The sequence below is a fragment of the Leptinotarsa decemlineata genome, unplaced genomic scaffold (genome assembly GCF_025532065.1).
Source record: "Leptinotarsa decemlineata unplaced genomic scaffold, Ldec_3_MD MMD2_tig00026361_RagTag_RagTag, whole genome shotgun sequence".
NCBI lineage: Eukaryota > Metazoa > Arthropoda > Insecta > Coleoptera > Chrysomelidae > Leptinotarsa > Leptinotarsa decemlineata.
In genome coordinates this window covers 8,709,947-8,731,920 of record NW_027412704.1, presented here as the reverse complement: position 1 = coordinate 8,731,920, position 21,974 = coordinate 8,709,947, and the positions used below count along the sequence as shown (strand labels likewise).

The following is a 21,974-nucleotide window of genomic DNA, read 5'->3' as shown; positions in this document are numbered from 1 at the left end:
GTAATTGGGAGCAAATTTGCAAGACCATTGTAATTTTAGACTAATTTAAACTGAAGGAGCACTTAACCTGGTGGGAAATTAAAATACCAATCTTATCTGATCCGAGATAATTTGAATCTTCACCGACCTCTTTGATGTGGATACTTTGTTGTTGGGTGTGAAATTTGAAGATTGATGCGAAGTATGTGTACAAGCTTTACCACAGACTTTACTATGAATTATAATAGAATATTTATCAGCCCTGTGTCGAAACATTTGAGAAAAACTCATCGATTTATTGATTAATCCGACTTGAAAAAATGTACATACACAGTCTGTGGGTGCCACTTTCATAAGAACGTAATTAATGAGATTCAAAAAGAATGATTAGATGGGGAAAAATTTTGTTCAACATATGTATAGGTAATAAATTCAATACAACAAAAATATTTCATATGAAAGAGATTTGTGACACATGAATTGTTTGAAATCAAATTCCTATGCTTCTTCTTCCTATTTTCTCGTTATCTTTTTTTCTTTATTCTGCATAAACTATTTTCTTCTACTTTGCCATGCATTTAAAAGTAATGGGCAATTGCTTTCCTAAATTTCATTTGTTTTAATGCGAAATTTCTGCATTTTCAACAGTTGCATGATCTCTGAACTGAATTCCACAACTTTTTTGATTATTTTGAAATACTCATATTTTGAAATACTATATTTTTCTGAGTATTCAATATTTACGTTCGAAGTATGTGCTATTGCTAAATGATTATTGTTAACAGAAAATATAAATATACTATGTTATTCCCTGAAATACCAGTGAAATATCCAAAAACTATATTTTCAATAAAAATATAAAACTATATGAACACACATTACTCGACTTTGTTTTCATTGAAATTTTTTCTCATATAAACGTATTCCAAAAACACTTTGGAATACGTTAGTTATGGATTTTCATCAAGTATCGGCCGATTCCATCATATTTTCTCATATAAATAATATGCACTGTAAATTTTCATAAAATTGTTTTAATATATGCTATTTCATTTGTTATGGATATTTTTTTCATAATTTCAGTTGTTACTGGAAAATTATTAACTCCGTTAACCTGAACGAGAATGATTTTTGTATCAAGATCGCATTGTCACCATGGTAACGTGTCAAACTTCTCCAACGAACGCAAAAAATTTCGAGAATATACTGGGGCTTCGAATAATTTTTGTAGTTATAAACCGATTGTTATTAATTGAAAAAAAAACGAATTGAAAGTAGAATACTCCGACTCTGATTGGACAGAATAGATACATTTAAAATGGTAATTTTTTAACAAAAATATCAGCAGGAAACCTCAACACTGAATACAAAGATAGCTTGTTTTAAAAATAGTAGTCCTCGTGTCTTTATGACTTCGTAGATGTAAAAAAACAATTTTTCAAATGACATTCGTAATGGTAATCTCTTATAGTTTTCCTTTACAATAGTGTTTCAAAATGCTTTTCTGAAAGCCAATTTTCTTAGTTACATTACAACTGATTTCTCTCAATTCTTTCACGTTGAGAAAGATTTTTTTCATGACTAATAAAATGTATTGAGGCAATTTCAGCTGGCTTCTTTATTTTTCACCTGATAGAAATTTTAACTCAATGTGTGAAAACTGATGGAAAAGTGAACATTTCATTACTTTTCTATGTGCTTTTTGATGTGTTTTCGATATGTAATTAATTTGTCGATGAACTAATTTTCTGAAGAAAATTACATCATATTGTAACAACTTGCCAATTCAGGGGTTCATTTCTAATGCTGAATTGATAATAGCATAACCTTAATAGAAAAGGGGTATATTGTTCCAAATTCACTATAAAATCATATAACAGCACGTTACAGACAGTATACAAAAAGTATACTCCCAGACAAGGCTGCTTGTACAGAGTCGCTCTAAAGAACGATAGAAATTTTATCTTATTTAATTTTAATAATATGCGGTTCTGTTTAGGAACATTCTTCAGATGGAGTGTAGGGACACACATTAGCAATTTCTTCAACCATTTCAGTACTTGACATTTTGAAAATTTCAAACTCCAAAATATCGTATATGTACACACCACAAACGTTAAAACGTAATTCACCACTCCGATCCTGTAGCGATATATCTGAATGAATTCCGCCAGCCGATTGCAGTTGAATCTGATTGGCCAGCATAAGGAGACTCGTTTATTCCACCAGACAGATGCAAATGTGCGTGGTGATCATGCTTTGATCACTCATCTATCATTGTTAAGGTTGCTTTGTTTGTGTGTTGGATAGACTTTAGTCTCGCATGCAGGTATTTATTTCAGAGCATTTGTAGGGGAGACTATCGACAGGAAAGATATAATTATTATGTATTAACTTAGGCAGTAAGGAATACTGGTTGAAAAACACAATTTTTTCAGCAACTTTCGAAAGTATACTAGTCCATAAGGATTGCTGGTGTACATATTTCCATTGGAGGATGCCCGAGTCAAAAAGTCCAATTAGGGCCCGGCAAGTGCTAATTAAGGACGTTTATTAGGGTGGCGGGCGTGACCGGACGGAAGCCATAGATAGTCAATAATTCAGTAATTTCGCCTGCGACTGTGGAAAGCGGCACCGTGCGTCGCACTCCAGATGTTTCCAGTTCGCATTGGAACCAATGCTGATGGCAAATAAATGATTTACCGACGCTGTTTTACAAACCATAAAAGTCACCGTCGAATTAACTAGGTGTATTATGCCTAATTTAGTGTTTGAACGTTGATTTAGGTCGTACAGATGCAGAGCTGCGGTTTAGTCGATGTCTGCCATGTGTTCGGTATAATTTTCGGTTTTGAGGGTTGATGGGGTGTTTTGACAAGGAAAAAAATGTTTCGGGATCGTCTCCCTTCGATAATCTGTGATGATATTTCTGAAGAGAAAGCCATGGTACTGTTTCTATGTAGAGGATATAATAATTTGCTCCCCCTGTTGATATTGTGGAAAGAAACCATGATAATACAGATGGATATATTGTGTTTGGGGTTACAGACTTCTTCCGATTTGAAAACCTGAAAAAATAAATTTTGGTTTGGAGTAGGACAGTGTTGATTATGTAAACAAAAATATATAAGATGTTGAGAGAGTAAATTGTAAATTAAAAAATGTATCGAAGAGGCGGATATTTCCATTGAAAAATATATCTTGAAACAGTAATTAATCTAAAATTAGCAAATTGCAAATGTCAATTTTGTAATATCTATGGTGGAAAGCATATCTTCGTATCTGCAGTCTATCATTTGAAATAAAAATCTTGATACTGCTGATATAGTCGCTTCAAAACCTACTCTGAGATTTGATTCTAAGCTTTTTAGCAATTCTTTCGAATTCAGAACCAAAAGTCGATACATCTTCAGTTCTGTCTTTTTTTTTTCAAATTCCAACATAGGTATACTGAATTTGAAATTATTATCTGATCTTGGTACTTTGCGATATTTTGCAGCATAGATATGCTGCATATGCTACGTAGGAACATATTCCGAAGCAACATCACTATATATTTTTTTATAAATTGATGGATCTAGCTGTTACTACGTGGTAGGAAATCATAATGAAGAAAAGAGAATTGAAGCTTTCTATGTTTTTTACCACTTTCATTTGTAACTAACGTTACTGCAGTTTCGTCCTATAAGGACATTAAATAATATATGAAAATGTCCTTATAGGACGAAACTGCAGTAATGTTAGTTACAAATAAAAGTGGTAAAAAACATAGAAAGTTTCAATTCTCTTCTTCATTTCATATTCTCAATTTTTTCATATTAGAATTGTGTGGTAAAATAAGTGAAAATACCAAATTCAGTACTTATTTTAATTATATGAAAACGTGTGTATAAAAAGTATAATTTTCAAATGTTATAGAAATTATATCCCAATACCTTCTTTCGAAATTGATTAGTTAAGAAGTTACCAAAACCTCAAAGTATAATTTATCAACTAGCTAGTATGAACGATACCCAATTTAGAATATTCGATGTAGTATTTCTTGGTCAACATATAAATTAGAATTCTAAATGTTTTTCGAATCTGTAAAGATGAAAGTATATTAATCGTTGATTTAAAAAATTACTGAAAAAATTGCAGCAATATTTTGACTAACTCGTACTGATAAATTTAGAGTTCTGTGAATATATTAAATAGAGAAGACAATAGTATGTTAACAAGCAAATAAAAATCCACCAAGTATATAGTTTTGAAGTTGAACGAAAAATTATATATTCTGATTCTTTTAACTTTCCTTAAATTTCTCATACCACTTTATGTGATTATATTTAATGATTTAATTTGCAATCATCAATTGTTTCTTGCAAAACCCCCAGACTGCAACACCACTCCTAAAGTAAGACAAGAACACAGCAAGTACTTATGATTCACTGTTTGGAACCTTTGGTATAGTAATGAATATTATTGGAGTTTTATCTTCCTCTTGAAGATGATCACTTGATGATCGAAACACGTGTCGAGGTATTGAAAATAACGGTTTGGTGTTGGGATAAGACTCCAGCAATATTCAGCATAGCAAGTACTTTTTTTCTGTAGAAATCCATTGGCATTCGTTTCTAATAACTTTCATTCGCTTGAAAATGGAGAAGAAGAAAATCAAAACCATTCTTTTTCTGAAATGAAAGACTTTTCAAGCGTATTGTTTAGGAGTTTGTGAAATTTGGTTTGTGTGGAACGCATAAGCTATATGTGAATGAATTATGTGTATTTAATGGTTCTGAATTCAGGAACATTGTCGTTTTCCAAAGATTTTGCTATTCAAAAAATCTTGACGTTAGATACGAAATCTACAACTTCAATTATTATGGCTTAACGAGAAAATATATAACATTTGACTTTTATTTTCATTTTCTTGTTTCTGGACAATTTTCATAATATAAATTGCATTTCTTATATTTTTCTCCCTAGTAAATAATTTCAAAATAAATATATCTGTGAAAATAGTTTTAGAAAAAACATCTTAGTAATGTGAATGAAAACCGAAAATTCCTATTCAAATTTTGAAACTTTGCTGATGTGCTTCACACGGCGAATCAAAGGGATGAACGATCTAAGTAGCCCTGCAATTCCTCGACATGGCGTTCATCTGTACATCGAACCACAGAGTAATTTATAGTGCGAAACGACCGCCAATCTAACGCTGAACCCGCGCCTAGCTAATGAGATACAAGTGATCTGCCGAATTTATGCTGGAAATTTACAAATAAATGGGACACATAGCGAATCCGCAACTCCAAAATTCCATGCCTAATTAACTTTAATTGAGTTTCTGTGTTGATTAATTGGACAACGAGTATTTCAGACAGGGGTCGTGTTTTTCTGATATGCGCTCATAAGATCCACAGAAAATATGGATTATTGTAGGTGGAATTAATCATATTTCATTTTGTTATCAGGGAAATTTACAAAATTCGCCCCGTCCAAGGTGTTAGAAATGAAAGAAAAGTAGTATCTTTGGATATGCATATAGCAGCCTCACTTATTAGGATTGTGTCAGTGAAAAACAGCAAGGCAAAACCCCTGCATTAGACTCATATTCAGCCTGAACTACAGAGATCATGTGACCTCTTCAATCAATCACGCAAATTGGTTAAAAATACGAAACAGAAGAGAATTTCATTCGCAAACTGAATAAAAACAACAACTCACCTTTTTGGTAAAAAAACTTCTTCCTAGATATCAGATACATCAAAGAAACCTTAAATTGATAATAATTTTGACATTTCGAATCATAACAGCACTATCTATGAACGATCCTTCACATATCGTGCTGTAATAATGTGTAGCATATTCAGTGAATCTTTGAAAACTTCATCACTACCGCTTTTCAAAAGTAAACTTGAAATTCGTCGAGAGTAAATGATTTGAATGCGGTACGCCTATAGCACTAATATGTAAATATACTGCTGTAGATTCTCTCATTTCTGGACAGACTATAAGTAGTTTGATAAGCATGGACCAACAAAATGAATATTCAACATGATACTTGGTTGTTCTTGACAATCGTTCGTACATGCTCCCCTCCCCCACCACCAAAACCAATCATCACTTTCGCTGGGGCCGCGCATACCAAGTCCGTACCTGTCCTCATCTCTTACCTGGCTTCGTATAAAGACCTTTATCTCTGTCAAACCCTAAGTAGAAATTCTCCCCGAGTACCTCAGCAGGACATCTGACTTATGCACCAATCATAACGTTTCTTCGTGAAAAAGGATGAGTCGTGGCCATCTACGATTTCTCCACAGTTCACTAGAATATCGTGCCGTTCGCTGACACGCTATTACATTTTTTTAATTAAAGTAAAGAACGGATTCCAATTTGGTTTTGTTTATATTTTGCCGGAACGAAGATGTGTGCTTCTGCTGGTATAACGAGGTAATGTGAGATTTGTAGTTTATTGGTTAATTTTATAGTACGCTGGGTCCGTAGGTTACATTGGCCGGAACAGTATTGGTTTCTCGCGTTGAGTTTATAATAGTGTTTATTTTTGACTGGAAATAATTTTCAGAGTTGACATGTGAATGTCGTTATTAAATGTATCTCACCAACTTTCTATTCAAACATATGAATACAAGAAGTGAAATGTTTGTAATTCGGAGTGAGATGTCATATATCGACGCAAAAATTCCGGTTTGTTATGTTAAAACATGGCCAAACACTGTTCAGAATCATCAAGACGTTCTTGTATTTTGTCAACAGTTTTGAAGTCTGATAGAGAGTCCACATAACACTTTTCAAGCCATTGCTTTGCTTGAACGGTATTTTTGCCCATCAAGAAGCAGTGCAAAATTAAAACAAGAAATTGTTTTTGATCCATTGTTTTGACAAAAACAAAAATAGTGTCACTAACTGAAAAAGGGGTGAATGCAATGAAACTAACGCCATCTGTGTGTTGGACCCAACACTTTTCACCACATATAGTATTTTCATTCCGAAACTACCAATGTACCGAATGAATCAGAACAACAACGTGTATGCATGTTAATAAATTGGAAATGAAATAATTTCCATAGTCGTTTTCATTCTAGTTCTGAAGACGCTCATAATATATTCGCGTCACGCCAGGAAAACAGCAAATTACTTACTTTTTTTGTCAACAATTCTTCACTTCAGTCATGATACTCACTTGTTTATCTGTATGCCTCATACATTCTTCTTCTGGGATAGAATAATCGCCTCTGTCTGATATTTCATTTGTTTCATTGTAATTTGTCCTATTCTTCCCATACATGTAAACACTAATGGGTTCAAAATGGATCCCCGCGGCACCCCGAGTATTCCAACTCGTGTTTGAACATTGAGAATTGTAGTAGCTTCCGTCGACTTTATATTTCTTATTGCTAGAATCTCATATCATTCGATATTAACAAGGCTGAGTGTTATTTTGAAAGGCTATACTTTGCGCCGGCCCGACCGTAAGTGTGCTGTGACTCGGCAACGTGTAATTTCTTTTTGTTTCTCTTGTTCCTTTGCACATTTAAATTATACCCTTATAACTGCATGTCAAAGATTAAGTGGGTGTATCGTAACACGTATGAAAATAATAATTAGGCAGATGGGATCTCTTTAAACGGTTCTCGTTTTTGTTTATTTGCCGTATTCGAACAAATCGATATGGAATTCTCGTTAATTGTTATCGTATTGTGTGGTCTTGGGCACGAATCGAAGCTGCACTTTCAGTCGGAAGAAGCGGCTATAAAACATAAGATGCTGTAAATTTTATGATATTGGAGTTGCTTTATCTATGATCGGGCTGGATCGATCGAGGAGCACGGAAGATATTTTGCAATGCGGTGTTTATTTTTATTTCATATTATATTTTTTGTGTAACGAGTTGCTGATTTACTGTTTATAAATTCCTGCCCATATTTTTCTAACGTTGATGACGAGTTTGTATGAAATATCGGAAAAACGGGCATTTGTTACGAAAACGGCATTATGAAATTGATGAAGAGTTCATCTAAGTTCACAATTAGAACTGCTTGAATGTTGATGAAAATCATCGAGAAAAAGATACTGTTCATATTTCGAACTATATAAAACAGCGGAGTAACCCACGAAATGTTAAATATTTATATATCGCAGGTGGAATATGTATATTACATACATTTCATTTGAAACTTGAAACATTTTGCGTCATTATCAACATTTTTATTACACGCTTTATATTAGCTTCACCTGTATGTATGTATGTATGTTTGTTTATATGTATGTTTGTAACTCTCAAGCTCGGGATATGTATTGACAGAATAATCGGCATTATTGCTTGATCTATTCGCGGACAGATAGCGCTGTACGTAACTATCGATTATTGCTTGAGCTATTCGCGGGCAGATGCCGCTATATACGTAACGTCCATGATAGGTTGTTCAAAAGAAAATCAAAATAAAAAACATATTTTAAGAATTTTAAGTGTTAGCGACTTCATTAAACATTAAACATTATTAAAATTATTGTGTGGATTTTTTGAATATCAAATACAGCTTATCTCACTTGCTAATAATGTAGTTTTCGAAATCATCCATTAGAAACAAACAAAAAATCAAACAATTTCTTTTCAACACGCTTTTATTAGCTCCATTCGAATGTTTGTTTGTAACCGACTCCTTTGGACTCGATTTTGACTAACTTTAAATGGACAGATGTGTTTTAAACTTTGCACACTTCTCATTATCCTGATCAGGATCGCTACACTGTATGCGCATGCGTATATATTTTATATTATAATGGGCTTGAAAGAGCAAGCTAAACTGAAAAGTTGAAAATGAATATTACAAAAATCTGTTTAAAGTCCGCTTTTCCGGTAACCAACTGTCGTACCCCTACGAACGACAACCCTTAGAAGTTTAAAGAACTGCAAAAGCACACTTCAATAGCAACTTCAATTCGAAACTAATTCAAGATTGTATTCAACTTCGATAATGAATCGTATGGCTTGATGTAACCAATGACATTTAATGACGACTTATTATCGATGTGGAGCACAATCTTAAATTTGTTTCGAATTTCATTTTTTAGTGTGAGTTGCTATTAAAACATTTTTTTTAGTTTTTTAGGCTATTATTTATTTAATGTTGGTTCAGATAGATGAAACTGATGAGTTTGTATTTGAAATTCAGAATCGTTTCATCAAAATAGGTATTTATTTATTTATTTACCGATATAGGGGTTACAAACAGATTAACAAATCCAATAGAGAACCCACTTTATAATTTTAGTTCAAGTGGGCTTTGTGAGAAAAGAATGTAAATTTTAATTTTTTGTAAATTACATTAGCATTAAATCACAATAACAATTCTTATAAGAGTGACAGAGACTACAGAAATGATCACAACTTATCAATGAAAATTTTTTTCATCCTGCGTTTGAAACAGTCTAAAGAGATTTCAAAATATTGAATATCTTTGCAAATTTCGTTAAAGGTTTTAAGCATTCTATAAAGTAGTGAATTTTGAGCAGCATTTGTCCTTGTGCAAGTCAACTTAAAGAATTCTGTACGCCTCAACGTTCTACCCTCAACCTCAACGTTCCTGCAAATAATAGAAAAGAAATACTTAGCCCCTTGAAACCTTCTGTCACAAGAACCTGTTTATTACCAATTCGTCTATATCATGATTATTTTTTTCAGGAGCAAATGGACTCAGACGAAGAGGACGTCAAACGTATACCCGGTACCAGACCCTCGAACTGGAAAAGGAGTTCCACACGAACCATTACCTCACCCGGCGGAGGAGAATAGAAATGGCGCACGCGCTTTGTTTGACGGAGCGACAGATAAAGATCTGGTTCCAAAATAGGCGCATGAAGCTGAAGAAGGAGATCCAAGCCATCAAAGAGCTGAACGAGCAGGAGAAGCAAGCGCAGGCGCAGAAAGCAGCGGCAGTGGCGGCGTCGAGCGTCACTCAGATGGACCAGAATTAGTGGATAAGTGAGGAATTTTTGGAGGAGCAGCATCTCCTGCAGACTTAAGGTGAATATTTTGCCTGAGTAGAAGAGTAGTTGCTTTTTTGGCGTTCAAAGAATTGTCATGAAGTGAGGCATATTATAATTTACTTGTAATTTGTTATGTGGTTGTATATTTTGGATTTGAATCATTTTTGTTATGCATTGATTCGGGAGAGAACCTAAAAAAAAATTTAGAAAAAAACTCTCTCAAAGATCTTCAATTTTATATCTACCTCTTCATAGTCGTTCAAAGAGAACTGTATTGAAATAAATGTGCCCAACAATAGTAAAGATGAAACAAACAACTATAATTAACTGAAAGTAGATCGAGTGAATATTATTTTCATTTCCAAAACACACCGAAAACTCATAAGTTAATGTTGGCTTCATTAGCATGTAATAATAATTGAATTTCGCAACATTTCGTAACCTTCTTTGGACGGCATTATTCCTATTTAATCATAAGTTCTTATGTCTTATATTTTTTACCAAACGTTGACCTATTTATAAAATAATTCCAATGCAATGTTATGAACAATGTTAGTGTGTTGTTGATATTAAACGAAGCTGTTGAATCTGAGATGATTTTCATTAATTAAAATGAAAGTGAAAAATCATTTTTGAAAAAAATTAACGATTGATTTACATTCCTGAATACATTCTGGAATACAAATATTGTGTGATATGTTCGAGGATCTGCCAAGTAGATGGATAGAAGTAAATTCACTCCTCTTACACATGAAATACAAATTGATTTTACATGGCGTGAATTTCACGAATTCGACGTAGTAAGAATTCGACGTAGTAAGAATTCGACGTAGTGAGAATTGGACGTTGTGATACTCCTTGCTCCAAGGAAATTATTCCTCCTATTAAATAAGTACTGCATACATAAGGGGTGATTTTTGGAATAGTATTAGATGAATTATCAATTTTTTGTGTGCAGTTTTTAATATTTCCTACTCTGCAGAGGTTTTAAAATCTCGAGTGTTTGAGTGACGCATTCTGTGGTGTATCCGCTGTCAGCTTGGTAGTAACATAGTGTCAGCATACTAAAAATCAACCAGTAATTCCACTTCCACTACTTTCATTCATAAATTCACAAAGTTCTCGGTGACGAGAGCCTACTGGTTGTATTATTCTACTGTGGTGTCAGGTTCTGTACTGTTGTGTTGAATAGTGTTTTTATCATGCTTGTTTTGAGTTATTGGACGTTGCATAAAATCGAAATGTTTTATTTTATTCTGTTTCTAAGAACAGAAAATTAAATGCTTGAAATTAAAGTGAAATAAATTAACGTTTTATAATGAAAACAATAGGTAGCTTACTCGCTACCTGATAATTTAACAAAATAGCATGAGTTGTACAAGGCAGTTGATCAATAAACCTGGTTCTTTCAACCGACCAAGTGGAGTTTCAGTGTACCATCGATTTTTGAAGCTCAATTCAGGTCAATTCAATAAGAACTCAACCTAACCCCCTAATATACAGTTCAGTTTTGTATCGTTTTGCAAAATCATAGAGACAAGCAAAATCGCTTTCATATATCTCACTTCTCATGAAAACACCCCCGTATCTTCCGTAATATTCGAAGTAAAACGATGAAACTCTCAGGACCGATGGAAATGCTCAAAATGCACCTACCACCTAAATGAGAGAAGTGAGACAAATTCGGATTTTTCAGGACTGAATTTTTTTCAGGGTTGTAAGTTGTTGATCACGGATCAGAAGGAATTTTGAGCCTATTTTGGCCCCTAGTATGTTTTACCGTAAAAATTGGTTGTTCCACCGCGAGTGGCGGGCAGTGTATATCACTTTGGCCAACCCCATTCAGGTGGTATGTGTATTTTGGTCATTTCCATCAGTCCTGAGAGTTTCATCATTCTACCTCTATAATAACGGAAGATAGAGGGATGTTTCTATGAGAAGTGAGAATGTATAAAAATGTCTGCGATTGAAGAAGCAATAGATAAATCTCCAAATTTTTTGTAATATCGCTAGATTTAAGAAGGGCAAGATGACAACCAAAAAACTACAAGCATTTTGTATGTTGCTTTTTTGAAGTTGTTATTCTGGCCATTATAAAGTATGGAATAATGCTTACCTTTCATGAACATATGCCACATGATGTGGCATATAAAAAATTCTTGGGTGAAACTGAGGAAGAAATACATATCAATCCCAACAGATTTTGGTCATTTATAAATAATAAACGAGGTAGCTCCAAAATATCACAAGTACTGAATTTTGAAGGTCAATTGCTGGAGGGGCCCCTCTAATATCGTAAACGGTTTTGCCAATCTTTTCAAACAATCGTATACCGCTTCTTCCCCTTTTCAACCAAACTCTGATATTGATAATAATCACTTTCTTGATATATCAAGCTTCAGTGAAAATGAAGTATACGAGGCACTAAGCTCGCTCAAGCCTAAAAAGACCACTAGTCCAGATGACATTCCAGCTTTCATCCTAAAAGATTGTGCACTTGTGCTTGCTCGTTCTCTATCTATACTAATTAATATCTGCTTAAGATCGGCTACAATACCAAGGATCTGGAAATCATCAAAAGTCTGTCCCATTTCCAAGAAAGGAGATAGACGAGATATTTCAAATCATCGGCCATTCTTTATTATTTGCAACTTTGCAAAGGTTTCTGAGATTCTGCTGGAGCGAGTTATATATCGGCATGTTAGTTGCAATATAAGTATAAACCAACACGGTTTTATGAAAAATCGTTCAACGGTCACCAATCTTCTGACTGTAACCCAACATATTGCTGAATCTATTGACAATAGAGCCCAAACTGATGTTATTTACACAGACTTTTCTATAGAAAAGGCCTTATAAGGCCTTCGACAGGCTTGACCATGGCATTCTACTGAACAAACTAGTAGCCTTTGGATTATCTCCATCTTTAATCGCACTCTTTCAGTCCTATCTACGGGATTGAAAACAGTATGTTCAGCTCAATGGTTTCAAATCTACCGAATATAGTGCTTCTTCCGGTGTTCTACAAGGTTAAAATCTGGGACCGTTGCTCTTCAATATATTCAGTAATGATATTGCAGATGTTATAGATGTGTATTTTTTTTTATATGCCCATGATCTGAAAGTATAATACCTCGTTGAGAACATAGATGATTGTGTGAACCTTTCAGCAAACGTAGGACAAGTTGTAGAATGGTGTTATCGAAATAACTTGTCACTGAACCCGGATAAATGTAAAGTTATGTCCTACAGTTTGGAAACGAATATCTTGATCTTTGATTATTCAATAGAAAACGTTTCCCGGGTGAGACCAGAAACATTTACTGATCCTGGCGTTACATTTGACACTGCACTATCATTTAATAGGCATATCGATAATTTTGTAACCTCCTCCTGTCGTTTGTACGGATTAATTGCACGTAACAGTAGTGATTTCAAAGAAACTTCGGCCTTAAAAACTTTATTCTATGCTTTCATAAGATCAAAGTTAGAATACGCGTCAGTTGTGTGGAGCCCCTTTTATCAATATCACATTGATAGAATAGAAGCAATTCAACGACAATTTTTAACGTTTGTTCGAAGATGATTGACGATTTTTAAAACTGCTAAGCCTAAAAACCGATGGCATTTATCCTCCAATAGAAACAACCCACTCTGAATTGCTACAAAAGCATAACTTCTGAAGTCTCGAAAAAAGGCGTGAATATTATAGTGTTGCACTAACCTATAAAATTATCAAAAGCATAGTTGACTGCCCAACATTACTGGAAAAGTTCAATATTTGCATTCTTAGAATCTGTTCCAGACACCAGAGTACTTTCTATATAAAAACATCTCCCACAAATGTTCTGGAGAAGTTTCCGATCCATACCATGTGTAAAGTGACAAATTCTGTTAGCGATAATTTAGATATATTCAGTTACAAATTGTCAAATATAAAATCCCACTTCCTAAAATAATTGTTTTGTCACCTATAATGAGTATAAAATGCATAGTCTTTATAGTCACTTGTTTGTGATGTATTTATTATACTCTGTTATTTCCTGCTCTGTAATTGGGCTATGTCCTGTAGAGTATTGTATCACAAATAAATAAATAAATAAACATCTATTCTTTATTAAACTGTTTTAGTTCTACCAGCCTAACTAGTTTAGTCAGATCGTCGTTTTGTTGGTCTTGGTTTATTTACACGGATTACAATATTCAAACTAAGCTTAATGAAAAGGGAGAAATCCTAGGATGAATTTTGATCTAACAGAAACACATTTTTTGTTTTGTAAAGCACATTTTTAGTTCCGAGGTGAATCGACTAGCGCCACATTTGCAAAAATCAAGTATCGTTTTCTGCTCACTCTCTTCGGATAAAAATACGCCATAAACCGAAAGATAAGTCCAGTAAATCGCAAAAATTATCTTTCTGAAGAAGTTGCGGCGAATAAAAAGAAAATTAAGATAATTGTATTTCCATTCGGCTATTTGTAATGCCTCCGAATTTATAAACGGAATTTCGTCGTGTTTAATCTTGCTACCGAGAAAATCCCCCAGCGTAATTACTTGGCGTGAGAGATGGCGGCGGGATTGCATTCTGGCAAGAGTTCCGGGGGTGGCAAACACCCTCCGAGGTTTCATAATTGATCAATTTAATTGCATTTCTTACACCAGCAGTATTATTCATTTCGATAAACCTAGAGAATATTAACGAGACTGACTCAATGAGCCGAAACGATGATCAATCACTGTTTGATACTGTGGAATTGGTATATTCATATACAGGGTGTCCTGATTGATAATATCTGGTCGGCGAATTTATTGGTTGGAATGCTGCATAAATCGGATTTTCAATATCTGAGAAAAGTGTGAACGGTATTTTAAAAATATTGAAACTGGAATATTCGGATGAATTAGGTACAAAAAGAAAATTATCAAAAAATTACAAGAAAAATCGACGAGTATGAAATGTGAGAGTATAAAAACAGTGATCTGTAAAGAAAACAATTGATTGTAATCTGAAATGGAAATTAATTAAATGGGTTAACAAAACTATAAAAATAACTGAGAAATAAATAGGCATGAAAAAAAAAGATCACAAACCAATCATCTTCACTGAATGAATGGAATATAAATTACAAATTAAGGTTCTTAGTGTCTACATAATGTCTGGAACTAACTTGAGTTGATCTTCCGAAGAATCTAATTCTTCATTTCATTCATTCTTCATTTCATACTGCTGAAATGGTTGAAATAACGTAGTTCGAAAATGTCTAACAACAAAATACATACTTGATATAAATGAATTTAACATTGATCCGAAAATATCGTATTGAAGTTAGCGGCCATGTTGATATTACGATTGATATATAACCAACTTTCCATTAGGTATTTCACCGAACACAATTTTTCGAATGCCGAAATTCTGAATTTGAAAACTTTATTAGGGGAAATTTTGAATTCAGTAAGTTAGACACCAAGTTCAAAATAAATAAAACTTTCTGGTTACTTTGCCTGATTTCTGTTTATTTTTCCTCAGTGAACACAAATTTTATTTTTCCAAAGAATTAGTGGTCCCGAAAAGAAAGTTATTTTTTCGAACAATTTTTCGTCTAGAAGTCTAGAGGATATTTATTTCAATTGAAGAATATTTTGAACGTTGAAGCGACGGATATTTTTATATTTGCATACATTTCAGAATATTGGCAAGAAACTTTCAATTGAATCCAATAAAGATTTCGTCGACAGAAAATCGTAAAATAAAAATTTCAATATTCCTATAAGTCATTACTTTGATGTCCAAATTTATTCAATTATACTAAATTATTCGATTCAGAAACATAACCTGAGTTGTTGAAATTTTTGTTTATTGAGTACTACATGTACGTATCGTTGACTTTTGATTTATTTCGATGAATAACAAAGTGGTCATATATTTTTATAAAGATAAAGTAAAAGCGGTAGTAGATAAATATTCCTGAACAAAATTATCATTTCATATTTTATACCAACATCGTGCTGAAAGTTTCAATAACCTCAGTCAAAATAAGCATGTCATAATAAATATTGTTCGTGTGGTTTCAACCGGAAGAATAATATGTATGTATAATATTTGAATGTGAAAATTTCGTTAGGCTTTCCTATGGAACGCATGAAATAATTGTAAACGTTATTGTTATTTGAATATTGTATTTTTATGATCACTTCCAATCTGATACTCTATTGGTGGATGCGAAGAAATATGCTATTTTCGAGGTGAAAAATAGTCATTACAACAGCAACTTTTTTCAGCACTATCTATAAAGTAAATTGCATAAAATATACCTACTTCTTGATTTAATATGAAGCGTACCAGAAGATTCATTTTCCTATTGATTCTGTTTCAGTATCTTAGTCATCTACAAATGTTATTATTATACCGATTCCAAAGCCTTATGGATGAATAGTCATTAATTTGACAAGACTCCTTCTTGATAAAAAAAATGATGAGGGAATCTTCCAAAGAAAGGAAGGAAGTAATCAATTTGAAAATAAGTAACTCTATACATGGATGTGTAGATCATGCAAAGAAGTAACTTTCATACACAAACTGAAAGAAAGTCCTCCTGAAACAGCTACTTTCATATAAACATTGAATTACACGAAAGAAAAAAAATCTTTCGAAACAAATACTTCTATATGAACACTGAATTATACAGAAAATACTTTTCTCTTCTTCTTCTTGATTTATTCCCAAATAGGTGAATGAATGTCATTACGATGTCATCGATGACATAAGCAGATCAAGCTTATTCCGTGACATTGAAAAATCGTAATTCATGAATGAATTGTGTGTATTTTCTATAATGTTATCCAATTTAGTACTGAAGAAACTTGGGGCAAGTGTCTCAAGGCGAAACATCGATGTATACCAGTGAGGATGACAGTGTTCCATGTAAGTGCAGTTTGAACTCATGTGAATGATATCTGATTTTCATTCCACAACGAATGTTTGAAATACAATTTGAGTAGAGAAAAGTGTCTTCTGTATAATTCAATGTTCATATGAAAGTAGCTGTTTCAGGAGGACTTTCTTTCAGTTTGTGTCTGAAAGTTACTTCTTTGCATGATCTACACATCCACGTATAGAGTTACTTATTTTCGAATTGATAACCTCCTTCCTTTCTTTGGAAGATTCCCTCATCCTTTTTTTTACATCAAGATGGAGTAGTAGAAAGCCAAAAACTTTCTTTCCCAAAAATCAATCACTCCCAAAAATATAACCCATTCAATTCATTTAATAGTACTTGATAGTATGTTTCATATAGTTTTTAATTCTACAACACGTATTTTACTATACAACAGCTTCTTCGCCGTATTTCATATCATTTTATTTTTATATACAAAGGACTAGAATGGTTCTAATATCAATTATCAAACTAGCTAATTACTCATGTATTATTTTTTTTTACTAAGCCAATTCACACTTAAAATGTAACAGTATCTATATTGAATAATAAATTGACTGACTTTCCAACTGTGTACAATAAAGTTTATATTTACCTATATATTTTTCATAAACTGAATTGTATTCGAAATATTCTGATAATTGTATCACTGATGTAAATAAGGATGAGTAGAGGACCAATGATAGTACCGTGAGGTACTTCTTTTTCTACAGGTTATGTACCGTACTATATGTACAAATAACAACAAATTTCCCATTTCTTTTTCAGTTATCTGAGAGTCTACTCGAATTCATTTCGAAAATAGTAGAAACCATTAAAAAAATCACACGAATTTCTCAAAAAAATTTCAAAATTCTAATGAATCAGTATACACATTAGTATTACATTCGTTTTTCATGAACCTTTTTGAGTATTTTCTCCTTGCACAATCAGAATAAAATTTAAATTGTAATAGAGAACTCTATATATTTCACAAAATGGCTGTAAATTAAATTATATAGAAGAGCAATTCTTTCAGGCAAGTCTCAAATTACCTACACTGTAGGTTAATGGACTGACACTCATTAGAAAACAACTACTCCCCTGACTAATACCACGAAGGGCGTTGGATTTTATACGATTATATTCCGGCAGTTGTATCGCCAACAGCATATGCAGGAATGAATTATTCTTTTAGATAATTTGAACTCTATATAGGTATATAAATTTCATACAGGTGCGTGATTGGTAGTGATTCCGGCACAGTCTGTGAATAAGTAGAAGTTTCGGGTACGGGGCCTAAACACTTTTTTGGTTGATTATATATTAATGGTAATGTATAAAGGGTTACCATGATGAGTGTCCCGAAAAAAATGTTTTTCGGTTTAGACTTATTGAACTCAGAAATATTAAAAAACATTAAAAAATGTTTCTCTAGAAAAAAATGAAAACTCTTTTCATCATTTGGGTGTAAACTACCTTCTGATTTTTAATCAGTGCAGATTTCATAATAAATCTATGGAACTACGGAGGAGTAGCAGAATTGAATGAAAAATGAGTAAGGAACAATCGTCTATCCTTATCCAGGTAGATTTTACGGTCAATCTCCCGACGATTTCTCTGACACCTCCAGAGTCGTAAAATGATGGCTTCCGATTACAGAATCCATCAGGGGCTGGGACAGCAGAGATGGATGGGTGTGTTCGTACGGCCATAATGTAGATAGAGGTGTTGACTCCCAAAATAGCATTTTGAACGTCCCATGCCACATTTCAAACATAAATTATGCAGTAGCTTATACAGAGAGGCAATCATTGTTATTTAGAAAAATTTGAATGCGTTTGATAGATCAATGTGGAATAATGTTAGAAATAAAATATTTTGACAAAAAATTAACGAGTTTTCTGTACAAATTGAAAATAATTATTAATCTCTCGGGTATCTGCCACATTTCAAACATAAATTGATGCTGTAGCTCATACAGAAATGAATTATTTGTTATTTAGCAAAATTTTAATGTGTTCAATAGATCAATATAGAAAAATGTTGTTAAAAAAAGGTTTTAATAAACAAAAAGTTAACGAGTCTTTCTGTACTAATTGAAAATAATAAATAATCACTTGGATATCCGCCATACACATTTCAAACGTAAATTGATGCAGTATATCATACAGAGATGGACTATTTGTTAGTTAGCAAAATTTGAATGTCTTCAATAGATCAATGTAGATTAATGTTAAAAAAGTTTCTATAGATCAAGATCTTTAGATGATGTGGTGCTGCAGGTTTTTCCGGGTTTTCCTGCAGCTGAAAAAGCAAATGCGTCACTGGAATCAATGAAGTCGCCCCGGAGCGCCAATTAATTTTTATTGTTGTATTTATTTCATGATAAAATAAATTTATCTTTTAGACAAAAAGATAACGCTTCTTTCTGTACAAGTTGAAAATAATAAATAATCTCCTGGATATCTGTCACATTTCAAACATAAATTTATGAGGTAGCTCATACAGAGATGAACTTTTTGTTATTCAGTAAAATTTGAATGTATTCAATAGATCAATGTAGAATAATGTTAGAAATAAAAACTTTCAAAAATTTAACGAGTTTTCGGTACAAATCAAAGACAATAAATAAACTCTTGGATACGTGCTACATTGCACCAACTTTTTACATGATAAGTTGCTGTGACAAAAAAGTACTTACTATGTATTTAGATGCTTATTTACGAAAAAGCTTTTTATTTTTCAACTTCTCCATCTATGTACAAAAAATGAGAAAAAATTTCCGAAGGAAGCAGAAAAGCAATTGCATTGAAAATAAACTCTTTAGATTATGCATAGAGGTTGGTACTTTCAAATTTAAACTGGAAGAAAAAGACCACCCCAAACAACTACTTTGACATGAAAACTTAATTGCACGGAAGAAACATTATTTTCGAAACAACTACTCTCATAAAAACATTGAATTATAGTTACAGAAATCACTTCGTTCAGTCAGTTTGTATACTCTAAACATCCGTTGTAGAATTGAAACAAATATCATTCAGATAAATATTGTACAATAAAACATATGAAAGAGTTACTATATAAAATTTCTCATAGGTACATGCAACCTATCATCCTCCTTGGCGTACTTCGAAGTTTCGAAACGATACAACTGTCTTGTTACTTCATCAGCACCTTTTTAGATAACTCAACAAGACGAGTTTACGATTTTATGTCAACGGGAGAGACAAATCGACTCATGTGAATGATTAAAGATCTGTGAAACCGATTGTTTCGACTACAAAGAGTTATATACAAAATATCCTCAGAATTTCTTGAAGAATCCTATGAAATTAAAAAAGAAATTGCGGAGTCCTTTCGAAAAGATAAGATAAGGCTGACATGACTATACACCTAAGCCGAAAAGTCGCGACCAAGAAAGAAAACGCGTAAGAAAAGCTTTATCTTTGGGAAAGGAAGTTTTTGGCTTTCTACTACTCCGTATTGATATAATAATATGTGGGAATCTTCCAAAGAAAGAAAGGAATTCATCAATTTTAAAATAAGTAACTCTATAATTGAAGAAGGAACTCAAAAATTCATTGCATGAAATTTGTATGACTTTTAAAAAAAATTTATTTCATAAATCTCTGTCCAATATACGTCCATGAATAGTTTTCCTAATCACCAGGTTGGAAATACAGAAAGTTCGAACAGTCCTTCATATTCCAAGCGGTTATTGTACAACAAACAGCTCCTCAATCTCTGAAACTATATTTTTTACTTAGTATACAGTCCAAAATTTGAAGATCCTTATTTATTCCTAAGGTCGATAAACACAAACACTATAGTAATCATTATACCATGAAATCAAGTGCAAACTCACAATCATCACCCACTGAAGTACACGGAGAAAATCCCTCGCCGGGTTTCACAGGGTCATAAAATGGCAGGCGAACGATTTGATGGCCATCTTGTACTAGCGAGTCCTCTTCATTGATGATCTTACGACATGGTTGTAAACCGATCTGATGTGTGTAGCTTCAACCACTTTACAACAACCATAAAGTTTCTGTACCACTCACTTAATTGCCGAGTTTCGATTCTCTTTCGCCATAGGATGATGTTTATATCGGAAAGAAATGTTGAATAAATGGGTTTAACGTCGATTTTGGAAGTAGTACAAAGTATCTTTGAATCAACCTTGAAGTGACTATGTTTTGATCAATTCGATAAAATATTTGAAAAATCCTGTTATCAGTTTTTTGAAGTATTTGTCGATTTATCAAAACGATTCTTTGAATTACATCATATAACCTATTAAATGGGCCCTAACTCATATGAATTAGAATTTTGCAAAATAACGTTTTAAATATAACAGTATTGTAGATAAGTATGAATTTTATGTCGAGATGTTTGTAAATATACATTTTCACAAGATAAAAATTTTTCAAATGGAACTCACCAACAATTTTTCATAAACCGCAGATAGTTTGTATTTCTAAGTGATCAGGGAAACAGTCAAATATCAAATACACCAAATGTGTTTTTTGGAAACTAAAAACTTCTTTTGGAAAAATACCTAAACAATGCTCATCACTATTAAAACCTACTCGTCCACCGTGTATGTTTGTCCGTCTCTCTGTTTGAACGCAATAAAATATAAAACTACCGAGCGTAGTGAGAAGTCGGGGCGGCGGTTCAATCCAGACAGCTTTCATCGAAAACATTGTCTATAGTCTTTGAGATATAACAGAACAATTCACTATATATTGTTCTTCTTTTAAAGCATTACAGAAGAGCCGGCGATGGCATGTCTATCTTTCATGGATAGCTTACTATATCCATTTTGATGTTCAAATAATGGTCGTGATTGGAAAGCTATTTAGACGGATATGATAGTTATCTGACGAATCATAATTGCGATGATTTACCGCCAAACAATTCAAATCATTATCTTCAAAGGCCTTACAAATCGATACGGCAAACGTAATGAAAAAAGCTTGCAATTGCGTTGTTTTTTACGCAGTGTATCACTTTGAAAGTTTAGGTCGTAGTTTTAATTTGTTTTGTCTTCGGGCAGATGAGTCCTTACTTCAAAAT

At 33.1% G+C, this 21,974-nt stretch overlaps 1 protein-coding gene across 1 annotated transcript in view; it reads left to right on the top strand.

Annotated features, from left to right (window-relative positions):
- Positions 1–6,283: 6,283 nt before the first annotated feature.
- LOC141486635 (homeobox protein abdominal-A homolog) overlaps positions 6,284–21,974 on the top strand; it is a 129,412-nt gene continuing 113,721 nt past the window's right edge. Inside the window, exons 1-2 of the mRNA XM_074184936.1 lie at positions 6,284–6,414; positions 9,668–10,009. Of these exons, the coding sequence (XP_074041037.1) occupies positions 9,781–9,960 (180 nt within the window). The 5' untranslated portion in view covers positions 6,284–6,414; positions 9,668–9,780 and the 3' untranslated portion in view covers positions 9,961–10,009. The remainder of the gene's footprint in view (positions 6,415–9,667; positions 10,010–21,974) is intronic.